Source organism: Corvus moneduloides, chromosome 2, assembly GCF_009650955.1.
Source record: "Corvus moneduloides isolate bCorMon1 chromosome 2, bCorMon1.pri, whole genome shotgun sequence".
Lineage (NCBI taxonomy): Eukaryota > Metazoa > Chordata > Aves > Passeriformes > Corvidae > Corvus > Corvus moneduloides.
The window spans coordinates 103,787,327-103,804,280 of record NC_045477.1 but is presented as its reverse complement, the minus strand read 5'-3'; the positions used below and the strand labels follow the sequence as shown (position 1 = coordinate 103,804,280).

The 16,954-nt window shown below is 38.5% G+C and overlaps 1 protein-coding gene across 7 annotated transcripts in view; it reads left to right on the top strand.

The window, feature by feature from the left end:
• MID1 (midline 1) overlaps positions 1-16,954 on the top strand; it is a 251,547-nt gene that overhangs the window by 217,664 nt on the left and 16,929 nt on the right. For all 7 annotated transcript variants that reach the window (XM_032100628.1, XM_032100631.1, XM_032100632.1 and 4 more), the window contains 2 exons: positions 780-907; positions 9,036-9,179. In XM_032100628.1, the coding sequence (XP_031956519.1) occupies positions 780-907; positions 9,036-9,179 (272 nt within the window). The remainder of the gene's footprint in view (positions 1-779; positions 908-9,035; positions 9,180-16,954) is intronic.

Here is a 16,954-nt window from a genome sequence, read left to right as displayed (position 1 = left end):
TATAAACATATGTAGTATCTAGGTCTCCAGAAATATGCATTTTGAGATACCAGGCTGAAGGGTCTGAGAAATGCTTCTTCATGGCATTTTTCTTGTGAAAAGTTCGTATCTTTGTATTATTACATCTGAACAGAGAAAATGTGGATGTAGCTCCTGAAATGAGGTAGGCAAGGAAACTTTTCAGTTTTGGAGGAAATATAAGTCTGCACACATGTTTTGCAGGGAAAAGCCTTTTAAAATAAACCATGCTGACATCTATTTGTTTTATCTCCCTCCTGTGCCTTTTGAAGTTAACAGCAGTGTGCTGTGCTGAACAGCTGAGGAGGTGTGGGGACTGCACAAAGCCCTTGGGACAGCAGTGCCAAGGCATGCCTGGAGCAAGGAACTGCTTGGGAAAACAAGGGTTGGGAGAGATGCAGCATCTGTTAGAATTGCTTAGAACTCAGTTAATTATAGTGCTCTTTCTTCTTTGGTTCAATGGGTGATTAAAAAGAATTCAAGGTATATTGTTGCTTGACCAATATTTTGTTAAAAGCTTACCTGACACTGCATGTTAGACCTAAGCTCAATAAAAAAAAAAAATTGGAGAGCTTGCTCTCAAAAATAAAAGTGGAAGAAGAAGTTCCTAACTTAATAAATATTTATTTTATAAATAAAATACATGTGGAGGCTTTTGCCAAGCTTTTTGAGAAGCAATAACAATCATATTGATCAGGTCCACCTTGATATGAAATTCGTTTTGCCTTGAGGGCTAAAAGACATTTTTCTTTTCATTACAGGGTTTCCATGGCAACTGCATCCTCCCAGGTTCTAATTCCTGAAATTAATCTCAACGATACTTTTGATACTTTCGCACTCGATTTTACCAGGGAGAAGAAATTGTTGGAATGCCTTGATTACCTTACAGGTACTTTTTTTTCTTGAGGTGCTACTATTATATATTCCTCATAAAATAGTAGTGATAGGATATTCTTCAGTCCTCCCTGTGTTTATGACTTTGGCTGATTGCCAGGTGCTCACCAAGCCCCTCTCACTCCACCTCCTCAGTAAGGGGAGAAAATTAGATGAAAAGCTCATGGGTTGAGATAAGGACAAGGAGATCACTCAAGAATTACTGCTACAGGCAAAACAGACTCATCTTGAGGAAGATTAATGTAATTTATTGCAAATTAATTGTAAAAGTAGGACACAGAAATAAAAATAAATCTATGAAAAAAGCCTTTCCCCCGCTCCCTTCTTCTTGGGCTCAGCTTCATTCCGTGCTCTTGTACTTGCTCCCCACCAAGTGGCACATGGGGATGAGGAATGGAGGTTGTGGTCAGTTCATCACACATCATCTCTGCCATGCCTTCTTCTGGTGCCCTTCTCCTACTCTGGCATGGGCTTTCTCCCATGGAATGCAGTTCTTCATGGACTTCTCCAACATGGGCCCTTTCAAGGCTGCCATTCTCCAAGAACTGCTCCAGAGTGGGTCCCTTCTGCCAGATGCAGTCCTTCAGAGGTGGACTGCTCCAGTATGAGTCTCCCATGGTCCTCAATTCCTGTGAGAAACCTTTTTCCTGTGTGGTCCTCTCTCTGCAGGCTGCAGCTTCCTCCAGGACATATCAACCTGCTCCAGTGTGAGCAGCTCCACAGCTGCAGGTGGAGATCTGCTTCACCGTAGTCTTCCGTGGGCTGCAGGGAAACAGCCTGCATCACCACAGTCCACCACAGGCTGCAGGAGAATTTCTGCTCTGGCACCTGGGGCACTTCATCTCCCTCTCTCTTCACCAATCTTGGCATCTTCAGGGCTGTTTTTATCACATTTTCTCACTCCTTTCCCCCACAGCTATGCACAGCCTTTCTTACCCTTTCTTTAAAATGCTGTCACAGAGGCACTATCAACACCAGTGATGGGCTCAGCTTTGGACTCTGGCAGGTGTATCTTAGAAGTGATCGAGTATCTGTGTTGGATACTGAGTCAGTTCCCGATCTTTTCTGACAGAGATAATCCTTGCAGCCCAGCCACTACCAAAACCTTGCTACATAAACCAAATACACTCACCCTCGTAATCCTGAATATATTACCTCCAGCAGCCCCAGAATGCCCCAGGAAGCATTAGGTGCTTCAAACAACTGGGATGCATTTCCTACATCCTCATCTTGCATTCTTCACCACCAGAGTGTGAGGAAGTGGGATTGAGAAATAGTTAAAAGCCACTGCAGCAGAGTGGAGTGAAAGAACAGCTGGAGCTCAGCCTGGAGCAGCCAGAGGAGGGAAAGCAGGGACGAAACCCTATTTCCCGGGAGACGTGTTATCCTCTCCCTTGGGGCTGCCTCCTTGCTGCAGCAGATTGCTGCCTGGCAGAGTTCCCATGAGCAACCAGAAGCTGCTCAAGCAATCAACATCACAGGCTCAGCAGTGAAAGATGTTTCCTCATGTCGGTGACACTGTGTATTTCCCCATCACAGAACTGGAGGATCTGGCTGTGTCTGGAACTAGAGAGCACACTGTGCTCTGAGCCAGGCTGTGGGGTGGGTTCTCCACACAGCAGAGCCCCACCTCACTTAACTGAGATCTTTGGCCTGAAGAAGCCCACAGGATTAGACCCTTACTGAAAGCCTGAGTAATGTGCAGTCTCAGACCGTACAATGACTCACAAAGAGAAACGAATTACTGTAATTTAGGGTGTTTTGATTTCAATGTCAGAATTAGAACAATTCATTCCAGCTCAATTGAAAACAGAAGAGATGTGGTAGGTTTTTATTTTGCAGGGTCTTTAAGCATCTGCTGTTAATAGCAAGAATTTGCAATGAAAGGCACAAAGCACTGTTAGAAAAGCACTGGAAAACACTTCCTGGGTCCATTCACTTGTTCCAGTTTGCAGAGGGTATACTTGTGTTAGTTCAGGAGAATGTGAGGGTGCAGAGTCTCCTCATTGCCAACCACTGTAATCTCTTCCATGCAGAGGGCTGGCTTCTGGCTTTTCTTCTGAGGAAAGGCTGAGAAAGTTAGAGTTGTTCAGCCTGCAGAAGGGAGGGCTCCAAGGAGACCTCATTGTGGTCTTTCAACACTTAAAACATTTAGTAGGGTCTGTTGAGACAGGACAAGGGGTAATGGTTCTAAACCAAAGGAAGGTAAGTTCAGACTAAATATAAGGAAAAAATCTTTAAAATGAAGGTGGTGATCCAGTAGAACAGGTTGCCAGAGAGGCTGTATAGGTCCCATCCCTGGAAACATCCAAGGTCAAGTTGGACAGAACTCTGAGCAACCTGTCCCTGTTCACTGTCTGGAGATTGGGCCAGAAGAACTTTAAAGGTCCCTCCCAATCCAAACTATTCTCTGACACTGTGATTCCATGAATAAGTGAACAGATTAATACTGGGAAGCACAAGACTGTGTGCATGCACAGGGCAGCAGCACCTCTGCCTGCTAGAGCTGTGGGGTTCTTGTCATATCTAAAAGAGAAATTTTATCTGCAAGGAATTTCTTTATCACTGTGTGACAGATGAATACAATCAGTGTCTAACACATATTCAAGTAAATAAAACACAATAATAATGTGATAAGAGTAATTTCAGCTTCTTATACAGTACCAGTGTAATGTTGTGGTGTCTACCTCTCTCCAACTCTGTAGGATTTTTGCCATCGTGTTGAGCATTCACCCCAAAATTATAAAAATCCAAGGAAATGAAAGGAAGAATTGAAACAAAAAACAGGCTCATTTGCCCTAACCTAGCAATCTACCTTTAAAATAATCAGCCACATCTTCTTTTATAGTCAAATAAGAGAAGTAACCATCTCATTTTGAGGCACATATGTCAAGGCAGTTGACTCCATTCTGGAGTTGCCTATTCCTCCCAGTTGTCTCCAAACAGAGGATAGATATATTCATGCAAATGCAGATAACTGTGGTTTAGATCTGTAACGTTATATGAGGTGAATTCTGTCTAGCAGTCTGTTCCTGCATCCCTCAGGTCTTCTCCCCTTTGTACATCACATGTCAATATTACCAGCCTAATTGCTGTACACTGAAGAAAACAAAGGATTTATCTCTATCAAAATGAAGGGTTGCCTTGCTATAAGGATATTTTCTGTGATCACTCATGATGGCTGTGTCATTTATGTAACTCCTTCTCTGCCTTTTTCCTAACTCATCCACAGTCATAAAAATTTGCTCACACTGCAGTCTAAGGAAACTTACATATGTATCAAGCATTTTAGCTGGTTTTTCCTAACAAACCATTTTTATCCCTGCCCTTGATGCCCAGTGAAAAACAGTTCTAGCTGGCTTTTCTTCACATTAATAAATAGCATATGGCTACAGTGGCAAAATGCAAAGCACAGGTCCAAATTATCTGAGCATAAAATGTAACCTATGCAGACATCTAGAATATATTTATGCAAATATATGTATATAGGTATATATGAGATAGAGGTGTATATATATAATCCCAAGAGTAAAATGCATTTTATTATTCTCTACTGTTGTCCAGAACTTCAGAGAAAGATTTATGTTACTCCTTTCAGACTGGTGCATGGAATTCTCATAGATCATAAACTGAACTCTTTGTGACAGAGTGAATTAGGCTTTATTTTTATCACGCTTCACAGTTAAGTAAAACAAAAACCATTTGTACATCCTAGTCATAGATCTATGCTGTGAATTAAGTGAAGAAGCCTAACTTATAACTATCATCTGTACGGCTTCTGAACAAAATGTCAAAACCTAAATTCCAGCTTCATTATCTCTGCTGTCAGTTGCTTTTGAAACAATTGACCTCGGCTGTCTCCTGGAGATTTTTTTCTCCTTTGGTTCTTCCCAGTATAATATTTGTCAGATCTTCTTCACCCTCCATCTCCCCAACCTTATCTTTTTTCTAGGCTATTTTTTTACTGAAGAAGTAAATTTAACTAGTTTGTGCTTATCATTTACGTAGATGTCTGTCCTAAGCTTCTGCTATCCACATAAAATCTCTGATATCTTTCTGAAAGTTGCCCGCCAGACTTTGAGATATCAAGCTCAGTATATTAAAACAATACTTTTAAACTTCATCTGACTGTTGTATTCCCTGTATATATAGCCTTTATGTCTTTTGAAAGCATTCTTATCTTAACAGTTGCTCAAGCTCTTCATCTGGAAATCATTTTTCTAAACATGTATCTAGCTAGATGCAGGCAATATGTATGACTTGCAAACCCTCTGCACTATATTACTGTTATAAGGACGTTTTTTGTCCATTGTGAATCAAAAATGCTTGGTTTGTGTCTTAATACTTTGAAATCACTTGCAGGAACATCTATTCTTTGACCTTGCAATTTGCCCTACTTCAGAAATCCCATCTGATACAGTGATAGGTTTTCTTCATCCATTATTTCAGCTATGACTGCACAAAGAAATATGTATTGCCTAGCATATGCCAGCAATTTTTTCACACAGAAACAACTTCCTTCTGGAAACACTTCACAACTTCTCTTACTGTTTAGCTCTTTCAGCATTGAAAGATCAAAAACCAACTATGGTCAACGCTCAGTCTCATGGTTTGAGTGTAATCTCTTCTCATTCTGTTGATTTTGAGCAGTCCTGGTCTACCTGAAGTCATGGTCTACTATCTATGTCTAGATGGTTGTATGACTGAGCCCTTGGTACCAACTCATACATGACAAGTTAAAAATACATAAAATTTGTATTCACATCTGATGTAACTGTGCCTTTCAAATTCCTGTATGCTGGTTCAGTCCAGTGTCATGATACAAAATGGAGTCAGTAATGAACATCTGAGAGAGGGTCAGTGCAGCTTCTGCACCTCCCTCACAGTCATACCAGAAATATGGATATTTCTAGCACCATTAAGTCAAGCAGATTGCTTAGGTCTTCTGTCTGTTACTCAGTATCAAAATCCATAAGGAACATTTTCAAGTCAATCACTGCATGACAGCAGGGAAAGAGAAACTGAGCATACAAAATGAAGTTGAGGTGGTTTTAGTCAATCTCTGTGACCTTGTGCTGAGAGGATTTAGATAGAATCTCGATAGGCACCCAGGAGGCACCGCATTCATGCTGGGATTCACCGGGGAAAGGAAGCAATGTCCCTAAACTGTCTCTCAGGTGTGTAAACCCTGTGAGCCATTCATTCTGCTTCAGAGCAACAGCCATGCAGATGACATGGAAAGGAAGGTGCACTAAACTAACTGGGTTGAAAGGGAGTAGTTATTCTCATGAGATCAGTTACTGTTGAGAGCAAATTTAAGAAACTTCATTTCTAATATTAATGCCTTTCAGGCATTTCAGGTGTGGTTACTGAATTTTTAAGTGTGTTTACTCAGTTTTGAGTCAAAATGAATTAAAACAGCCTTCAGCAATGATTTTTCTGTCTTGTGAGAGAGTGTTGATTCACAAATGCTGGTGAATGAAAGTCTGAGTGTCTGAAGCAGTGACCACTCCCAGATATTTTGTCTGATCCTCTACAGAGAAGTGTATTGTGTCTTCCACTGCTGTGCTGGAAGCATACTGGGCTTCCCCTCTGGAGCAGTGGTGAAGCACATGCGAGTCAAGAAGGGGAAGTTTCTGGTGCAGCCTTGAGATCACTGGAGTCTTTGAGGAGGTTTTCCTGTGGCACAGAGCTCTGTAACAGTACTGATGAATTCAGTAACCAAACCACACGCTACCAAATGCAATACTGAAGCTAACTGGTTGAGGTCAATCTCAAATTGCATTACAAAGTTACACTCTCTAAAGGAGTATGTGCTGTGGAATGATGAATTTGGCAGTTGGACTGCTACATTATTTTCTCATACAAAGCATCTAAATGTAGACTTTCCTGCCTTTCTGTAGGAGGTGCAGGTGTATTTGTTTTATTCTGAGTGGTTTATGAAATGAATGTTGCCAAAGAGCTGAATTCATGCAGTATAGTCTCAGGTGAGTGTGGGTTAATCACAAGAGCCAGGGAAAATATGTCCTGCTTAGGTCAAACCTCTCTCAGTCATTTTCATTACATGAAGGCCTGTAAACTTCCAGCTATAAGGCCAGGTGTGCATATGAAAAGCAAACTTAGGCTGCCATTTTCAAAGAATTTGAAGATGCTTGGGTGTTATTGAAATGCAGTTTGCAGTTAATTAAACCTTCAGTAATTTTTGCTTTCTATAAATTAGTATTTATTTTCTGTGTTGAAATAATAACATTTCTCAAGTAAAATATTTTGTTGTTAGGTGCAGGAGATGACAGAAAAAAATTTTAGTTGAACACCAGCAGACAAAAAAAAATTGATTTACTTGTATGTTTGTAATTAAGACTTGTTCCAGTTTTTTGTTTGGCCTTTGAAGGACAGGAAAATTTTGAAATGAAGCCCCAGCTAGGAAGAAAAAATTTTTAAAACCTCCTGTGGTTGTTCTACAGGATACATTTTTGGAACACAGCTGATATTACCATAAGTCTTTTCAGAAAACCGTGAACATTTTTTTCCACATTTTGATTACATTCTTCTCCTGTTCTTATTTGAGTTTTATTTGTCTTTGTTTTCATTAATACCCATCTTTCCCAAGGGTTTTTCTGACAAGTTAAAAAAAGGCATTTATTGTCTTCTGTGATTCAATATTTAGAGCATCACAAATCATGGCCATATCATGAAACACATTTGAATGTTTCCTTATGCCCCTTGGTTAAAAGAGGCTGCTTGGAAACGTGTCTGCACTTTAATCCTTGGGAACATACACCAGTAAACCAGAGACATGATCTATAAAAATTCTTAATGGAAAATAAAATAGATGTGTCATAAAAATAATATGTTGCAAAAGTAAAGGTGGAATTCCTTCAGAGGCACTTTTTTTGAGGCTATTATTTGTGGCTATCAGAGGTTAAAGAGCTGACAGGAAAAAAAATAACCAACCAAAACTAAACCACAAACATTCACAGTTGCCTTTCTTTTCCTTTAATACAGACATATTTTGGTTGTTTCAGCTTGAGTGCTCTCCTTCTTCACTTATGACAGCTGGGAGAAACGCTATTAAGCGCAAGGATTTTTTATTTTTCTTTTCATGATATGGCTTGTAGGGAAGATGATTTGGAATGAAGCTCCCACTGAGACAAGGATGTGGGAAGATCCACCAGTCTTTCAAAGAGAGACTCATTTCTTTGTTATTTAGGTGTTTGGCTTTTTAAAGATTGCAAACAAGAAAATTTAGACCTAAGTAACTTGCTTCAAGTTTCACTTCTTTAAATAGTTCTTTAAAACAAACATGCAATAATATGGGAAAAGTCTGTATATCTTGCTACACAGAGATCTTTTCTGTCTATTAGAAAAAAAAAAGAGAGAGAGAGAGAAACAGAGGACTCCTGGGTGACTATTTGGTTGTAATATTCATACAGTCATTATGCTATGATAGGAACTCTTTATTTAATGCTGAAAAAAGTGAATTTTATAACCAGCAGAAATTATATGCAGCTAAATTAGAAAGGATGGCTGAGAGATCAATAAAAATGGAGAAAATTCAGCATGAAAGTATGAGTGTTGGGAGCTTCCCCAAAATTATATTTTTGCTAATGAGTGACAGATCATAGTGCAGCCTGGAGCAGGGCCAGGAAGGATGAACCACCACAATACCACTAATGGAAACCCCTGTTAAGATAGGCTGGGCAAACACTGCTTTCAAGTAAACAGTGTTTACTTGAAAAAAGTGTTGACCCTTCCTCTTGACATGCATCAATGAAATTTTGATAAGTTTGGTGAAATGGTCAGAACAATCTTAGAAAAATTAACTCGTCATTGTACCCATCTAATGTGATCACCAATACATCACTTGCTCTAGGGCATCTGAAACTAAAGCTACTTTAATACAAAATATTTTCAAAACCTGGAGTTCCCAGGTGGTTATGTTGATATTAAGAATTCCTTCCTAACAGTTAATTGATAATCACAGTTAGTACTGGAATTAGTGAAAAGTTTTTGAAAATCTGTTGGATGATATCGCTACAAACTCATACATCAACTACATCCCCTAATCTCAGGGGAGAGGGAAAATTCTTCACTGATTGTGCCTCCTGTGTTGTATCTCACAGCTCCCAACCCACCCACCATTCGAGAAGAGCTCTGTACAGCTTCTTATGATACCATTACTGTGCACTGGACATCAGATGATGAGTTCAGTGTAGTCTCTTACGAGCTGCAGTACACCATCTTCACTGGACAAGCCAACGTTGTTAGTGAGTATAAACCTTCTCTTTTCTTGTTGTTTCCTTATGCTTTCTACATAAACCAAGTGTCTTTAAAGATAAATATGCTCCTATGTCCAAAAAAAAGGAAAAATTATATTTTAGATTGATTTAAAGCCAAAATTTTTAATCCAAACCAATAATGATTTTAAAAACATTTAAAATTCAGAATTACTTCAGTTAGAATTTCTTGTGTCTTTTCTGGGAGTGTCATGTATTGGGAACTTTTCAAGACTAAACCCAGGACAAGTACTGTCTGTATTAACAGGACTTGCCTCTTGCGTCCCAAGTTCCTTTTTGCAGATGCAGCAAGTTCAAAGACCTCCATTTCATTGTCTGCACTAGTCAGTCTGCATGTGGGAGCCTGTGTTGAACTGGTCACTACTTAGAGCTGCAACCCCACTGTCATTTATATAAACTTGACATCTGGACCTTTGTCTGAAATACAGATTAAGTCCTTCCCTCTTACTGTCTTCAAGGCTACAAAGCATAGGTCTCAGTGAACTACAGGCTAAGTCAGAAAACATCAGTGGAACAACAACTTATATGGTAACTTGGTTTTACTTAAAATGAGACTAACAAACGTTAATTTTGTATCATAGCACACTTTTTATGAGTACTCTCTATGTTTTGAATCTGTGACTTTCTTTAATGACCGAATTTATTTATTAGATTTTAGATTGCTTTATTGTTAAATAACTACTCATCATAGAAAAAAAAAATATTGTCTAATCTTTGGTCAGGAAGTCAGCACTTCTGGGTTCAGTGGTCTGCAGTCATTGAGATCTTTGAGTATGAATTTGGAGAAGTCATTCAACTTCTTCCTGATCCCTGTGTATTTAATGGGAATATCACTAGCTGACACATACTTGTTTTATTAAACAAGGATTCTGAAATGAGCCAAATCAGTCAAAATGTGGAGTTTGTTCAAGTCAACATATATTTAGATAGGGAACCCATTGCCACAGAGGGCTGGTGTATTTTGGAGTTCAAGAGATGCCTGAACAGATCATGCAAGAAAAGTACACTGAGAACAATGAAGTGCAGTGAAGTGGCTCTGGAAGTCCCAGAGCTGTAAGCTGTTGAAGCCTGGGAGAACACGGTGAGAAATGATCAGTGTGTGCTTTCCCTATTCCTTAAAACCTTCCTACACCCTAACCTTTGTGCACCAGCTAATACCCTGGACATGCACTGACCTAGATAAACCTAGTTGTGAGACAGGGCAGAAATGCTTTCCTTCTTGCAAAATTTGTTTGTAAGAAGAAAATTTGTTGAGATACTTTGATGAAACTCAGTGCTGTGGGCATGTTTACATACTTTATGTCAGTGGAAAAATTGTATGGTCTATGCCAAGTTTGAGTACTGAGCCAAGATCTCCCACTGATTCCTCTGTTACTGTGTGCCTCTCATCTTCTCCATCACTAAGCCGGAGTTTGGTTTCAAGCCATCTGAAAGGATATCTGAGGATTCATGTGCTGGCATCTTAACACATTTTTTAAGTAGCATACTGTGAATGTATTATAGTGTTCAGGACTGACTCAAAAAAAGAAGATGGATTATTGAAAATTTGATGAATGATTTGTCAAAACCTCCATGCAGTATTTCCCTTAACAGCCTGATTTTGAAGAATACACTGCAAAATTTAAGGCTGCTGGAAAGACCAAATAAACTTCAACACATGCTTCTACGTCTGAGCAAGCTGGATAATAAAAAAGTCTAATAGTAATTTTGAAGAAGTTGAAGCAAGGTAGATAAGGAAGGAAAAGCTTCCCTGATTAGCCACTACTAAGCAGAAAGGACTTAAGAGAGTGTGTTGCTTGTTTTCTAGTCCATTTTTATCTATGGCTTTATGCTGTGCAAGTGAATTATTTGCATTATGTGTGAACAACATGTGTGAACAGCAGCAAAAGGTGTGCCATTTCCACACCCTTGGGATGTGGGATTTTACTCCTTGCTTACTAGTGAATAAATAACAAGGTATTTCTATTTTAGGCTGCACTGTAGGTTTCCCATGTAGAGGTGAAAGTTTTGATCAGCAAAATATGTATCAATAAGTCTGCTTTCAGGGATGCAATATAATTTTCAAGCATGGCATGAAGTGCTCAGTATGCAGTCTGAACTTTCATATCACTTTGCAAAAACCGCATAATTAAAACTTTGAAGAGAAAACAAATTTTGTTTACAAAATGCTCTGAAGACCTTAAATGAGAGTAGAAAGAAATGAAAGAATGGCCCGTTTTTTGGTGGGTTTTTTGGTTTGGTTTTGTTTTGTTTGGGGTTTTTGGTTTTGTTTTTTGGGGGTTTTTTTTTGGTTGGTTGGTTGGTTGGTTGGTTGGTTGGTTGGTTGGGTTTTTTTTAAGAGAGCTAGTTCTTATGCAAATACCCTGGTTTAATTGAAAGTTATAATGTTAACCCAAATGAAATACATGCATGTATTATAAGTGAAAGGCCTTTCCAAATGTTGTAAAGCTTTTTTTTTTAATTTCATTATTTAATACAGAGTTGAGTACCTCCAATGGTGACCTTCCTGCCAACATGCTACAAATCTGCCTGGGTTTGTAAAATGTGAGACTCTCCCCGTTCATTCCAAATTACACTGGTTTTGGAGATTTGCCCACTAACAAACATCATAGAATCATAGGATCACTTAGGTTGGAAAAGACCTCTAAGATCATTGAGTCCATCTATTAACTTAACATTGCCAAGTCCACCACTAAAACATGGCCCTAAATGTCACATCCACATGACTTTTGAATACCTTTAGGAATGGTGACACCACCACTTACCTGGACAGTCTGTTCCAATGCTTGACCATGAAGAAATTTCCTAATACCCAATCTAAACCTCCCCTGGTACAATTTGAGACCATTTCTTCTTGCTCTGTCAATCCTAACCTCATTTTACTCAAGAGAACTGCTTGGATATTTATTCTCTTTTTTACATTATATTCTTGATCCTGGAGAAGGATTTAACATCCCACCTGTTACAAATGGCTTTCCAAGGCTGTTCTTAGAATATCAGAGTGTACTTCAGTAGTGCAGTTGAACACAGAGAGCTAGTGTCACTGTAAGTGGCATTAGCAGGTGCTGCACTGCAGCCTTCATGTTTTGATGAACTGAGGATAGGTTTGTGGGGTTTTGTTTAAATGCTGTTTTAATGAAATAGACTTTGGGTTAGCACAAATGTCTTCCTATTTATGGCATATGCATGCTGTTGCACATAACTGTATTTTTATTTCTCTGTCACATCCCAAAAATTTCCATTGGTATTGTGTGTTGCCTGTAGCAGAAAATGTAAACAGGCTCATAGCTTGACTTCAGTTCCATGGTTTTTGTAGCTATGAATTAGTCACCAGGGAGTAGCTCAAGTACTGCATTAAACCAACAAGCTTTTTCCCCTGAGACAATAGGAATCACTTTGCATACATACCCACCTACCGTGCTAATGGAGGTTGTTATTTTGGAATCTGTTTCTTAAACCACATAGCCAGCTTGACTGCACTTTCCACTCACAGTACATTTCCCCCACCAGAGGCATATATCATCCAGAGATTGCTAAGAATTCAGTAACGAAAACAAGCAATACTATGTTTTTTTAGTATATTTTCTATCCAACATAATCAACTATATTCTTTTTTATTAACTGAAAAATTGGAAAGTTAACTTTTGATGGCCAAAGTCCAAATAGAGTATTTCATTTGAATCCTATTTCATACAGGAAAGATTATTTCCAAATGTGGCCAAACTTCTTGGCTATTGAATGTTTGGCAGACCTGTTCTGTGCATAAGAGCAATGTGGAACTTTAGATTAAGTAGGCTTTTACTAAAGCAGTTGTTCTCAGAGTTATACCATTTGTACATTTGCATTTCTGAGAGGCAGCTAATCACCTGCAATCTGAATATGGTAAAAGCTTTCAAAATTACTTTGTCACTAGCTAACTAACATGCATTATAATTTCATTATCCCATTTTAATAGATTTTCAAGTATTCATTGAGTACGCCTTTTTTTAACACCACGGATTTGTTACAGTGTGTTTCAGGACAGTTCAAATTTTTCTCTAGCTCTGAGACAAGATTCTTCAGGAAAAATACATCTCTTCCTTCTTGATAAAAATCAGTAAATCGTTCTCTCTTACCTGGTAAAAGAAATCAGGGTTAATTAGTTATACAGTCTAATTTCTAAAAAATCACCATGTCAAGGATACAGTGTACTACTGTCAGAACCTTTTCACTGTTACAGGACCTCTCTTCCTTTGAGAGAGCATAAAAGTTTTTTGAAGGATCTAAGACAATTAGGAGCCCAAGTTTCCATTAAAAACAGTGAATTTATGATTCACCAATTCTTTTTTTAATATTCTAGCCTTTGTCTCTTTCTCTAAGTTTTATTTCACCAAAAGCAGATTCCTTACAGTCTTCAGATTTCTATTGAAGATTTTAGTGAGAATTTTTAATGGCACAAAAGCAAATTTGGGATAAAACCAGGAAAACTTCTGCCTCTTTAACGTATAAAAAGAGTGTATTTCTTTAAAAAAAAATTCAATGTGTTTTGCAGAAATCCTGCATATGTTATTTTTTTTTCAGATGGGAATGAAGAGTGGGGGTGGAGAGCTATCTGTTACTTTCACCTACCTTATTCGCTCTACCAATTTGAATTGGTAATAATTTATTTAAATAAAGCATTTTACAATAATTAAAATACTCAAGAGATTAAATAACCTTCCCATGACTTTTGTGCTCCTTTTCCAGTTTTCAAGAAAATACATTTTATTAAAATCTTCCAGTGTAAATTTTAGGAGGATTTACACCTTGGGATTTTTCCCATCTGTTTTTTAAAGTGCATCAACAGCCAACACCAGGGAAATAGCTTTACAAATTATTATCTCCAGACTCTGAGAAACTTGTTTTGAAAACTCACACATCCTGTACGGACATCACTGTGCTCACAGCACCATTCCAGGATGTAATTTAAATTCTCTACATTTTTGTAGGCTACAGTTTTAAAGTACATTGTTTTACCATCTGCATATCCCTGTTAAAAGCCCTGGGTTTTTGAAACAAGAAACCTGAATGTAGCCTGGATTAGGAGTGGGTACAATAGGAGAGCCTTGGCTCCTGCTGCTGCACCAGTGAAGAGATGTGTACTTTTCCACTTCACCTGCTGCCACAGGCAGGGAACTGAGGGGGCAAACACTACCCCCAGATGTCAGTGTGACCAGGCTGCTTGTTCATTTCCCTGAACTTCCTTAATCATATTCTTTTGTATTTAGAGAAGAAAGGCTGTCCTGACAGGGCATAACTGGAGACAAATTCCTTTGATGCACTGACAAATTATTCTTTCGTATGTAAAAGCTTAACGTGGCTGCCAATAATAACTATTCTCCCTTTTGAAGGAGTTTGGACTTGTAGTTTGGAATCATCAATACTTCATTCCCAGGATTTTTGAATGAAAGTACAATCTAAAGCCTGTTATCAAAGAGCTTACAGTCAGAAATCAGAACACATCACTGAGCCCCTTGATGCATAGGCAAAAGCTGAGCTTGTTGGGACAACAAGGTTTGTTGAGCAAAGTAACCAAGACAGTCACTGCACATCCAACATTTATTGCACATCAGTAGTCTGGGATGCCTAAGACTGGAAGGACAAAGAAAAGAAACATCAGATGTGTTCTGCCATCAAAGAGGATGGAGCTTTCCTCTACAACATGAGTCAGGTCAAACAGAGGGTTTCTGACTCTCTCTATTGACTGTGCGGAGAGTTTAGGGTAGCTAAGGTCTTTAGTGATTATTGGGTATGTATAAATCCACGTAACCAGGAGGAAGGGATGAACTCGAGAGGAGACTCATAGCAATGCAACAATACCTTTACTGTCCTTTATATACTTATTTGGATCAAAGTTTTATACTTTGTTAAGGAGCAATCAGCCTCTGGACGGTATTGTAAAAAGTGTAATGCAAGTCTTAAAAATGTGCCCATTAGAGAGTTGCAGTGAACACTACAAACTAGTTTCTAGATGAGTTAGCAAAACTGTGGGCATTTCTGCGTCTGCATAACGGTCAGCTTATAAATGGTTTACACACACCACAGAATTTTGCTTTCAAAGTGTGGTTGTGGTTGGAGAAGACCCTTCTAGGACCACTGTCTGTATCCATCCCACTTATTGTCACATGATATTCTGTATCCCATCAGAGGCATCTTAGTTAAGGATTCGTTGATTATATTGAACTTGCTTTAAATCCAGTGCTTCATTTTGCTTTATTTTAACATACTTATTTTGCAATAGTGCCTGTGAGTCCAGTAAGGGATGGTTTCAATCCAAAATCATTGTGGTAATTCAGCTACAGAAGTGTCCCTTTAATATCTATGGCAAATTGGGGAAAGATGAGATTTCCTCTGAGTAGTCAGTGAAATATTTTATGTCAGGAAGCTGCTTCTTTTATTTTCTTTTTTCCTCATAGGAAACTCCTTCACACATAGCCTAAAAAAATAAGTATAAGTTGGTGTGTACGGCTCAGTGAAAGAAGAAATGGACTGATGTTGCTTTAAGGAGTTCACTACAAGTGCTGGGCCCAGCTGGGGTTGCCATAGGGTGTAACATGGGGTTCTTTCCCTTCATGAGACAGGCAGATAATTGTTCTATACAATCATACACACACACACACACACACATATATACGTATATATAATCATCTATAGATGAGGGACTCATCTCATGTCATTTTCACACCTGGAGAAGTGAAAGAAAGTACTTACTGATTTCTGCCTCTCCTCAGAGTCCAGAAAAATGGGTTAGGCATTGTAGCTCTTCGTTAAGCGACAAGATAATATGAATCCAACCTGAAACTGTGCCACAGTTACCCATTTGCACAGCAGGATGAATCTCTGTTCTGCCTGCCTCTTAAGAATGCTTTGTAATGCAAGAGACACGAACTTCATAATACTTAGATTGAAATTTGGAATTTAAGTTCTGTTTCTAATGATCTTTTGTTATGAAAAGCACATATCAAATTAGGAAGGAATCTTGCAGTATGGCCATGAATTGTCTGTGAGACCGCAAACCTGTATCACAGATCACTTTCTTTCAGGTTTTGTAACCAGTAGCCTTTAAATTTTGTTTTACATAAAGGTTCATATTTTCTGATATGCAGAGCTGAATTTACTACTGAGTTCTAAAAGATTCTCTTCATTAGTGGTTTGCTGGTAGAACATTAGTTAAAAGCTGAAAGCTGTCTGGAAATAACAACAGCTTTCATAATGTGTCATATGCCCAGTAAAGACAGGGGCCAAGAAGCCTGTCGGGTTCCTAATCCAGTCAAGCATTTCTCTGTTAAGTTTTCCAGCCTTACATATGCACACACATGCATACACTTCCATTTGCATCTACCTATTTCTGGCTGTATCACCATATAAAAGGTTGTGAATACATATACTCTTCATAAATGTTATTTTTTTTTATTTATGTAAACATCTACAGTAAGAGACTGGGGAATCCATTAGACCAGGAGCTGTTCCAAATATACAGTCAGTTGTATGTATGATTGACTGCCTTTGCAGCTATGCCACAGTAGGAAAAACTTGCGTAGAGTAATAAGTTCATTTTAATAGAGTATTTTCCTGTTTTGATTATGATATTGGTACTCCCTTATTTTACCTACTTCCTGTGTATTATACTTCTGTGGTAGGCATCAAATGTAAACCAAGTATAAACCAAAAAGTTTTATAAATGGAAAATTTTCCAGCTGGCATCTCAGCATGTGGACATAAATCAA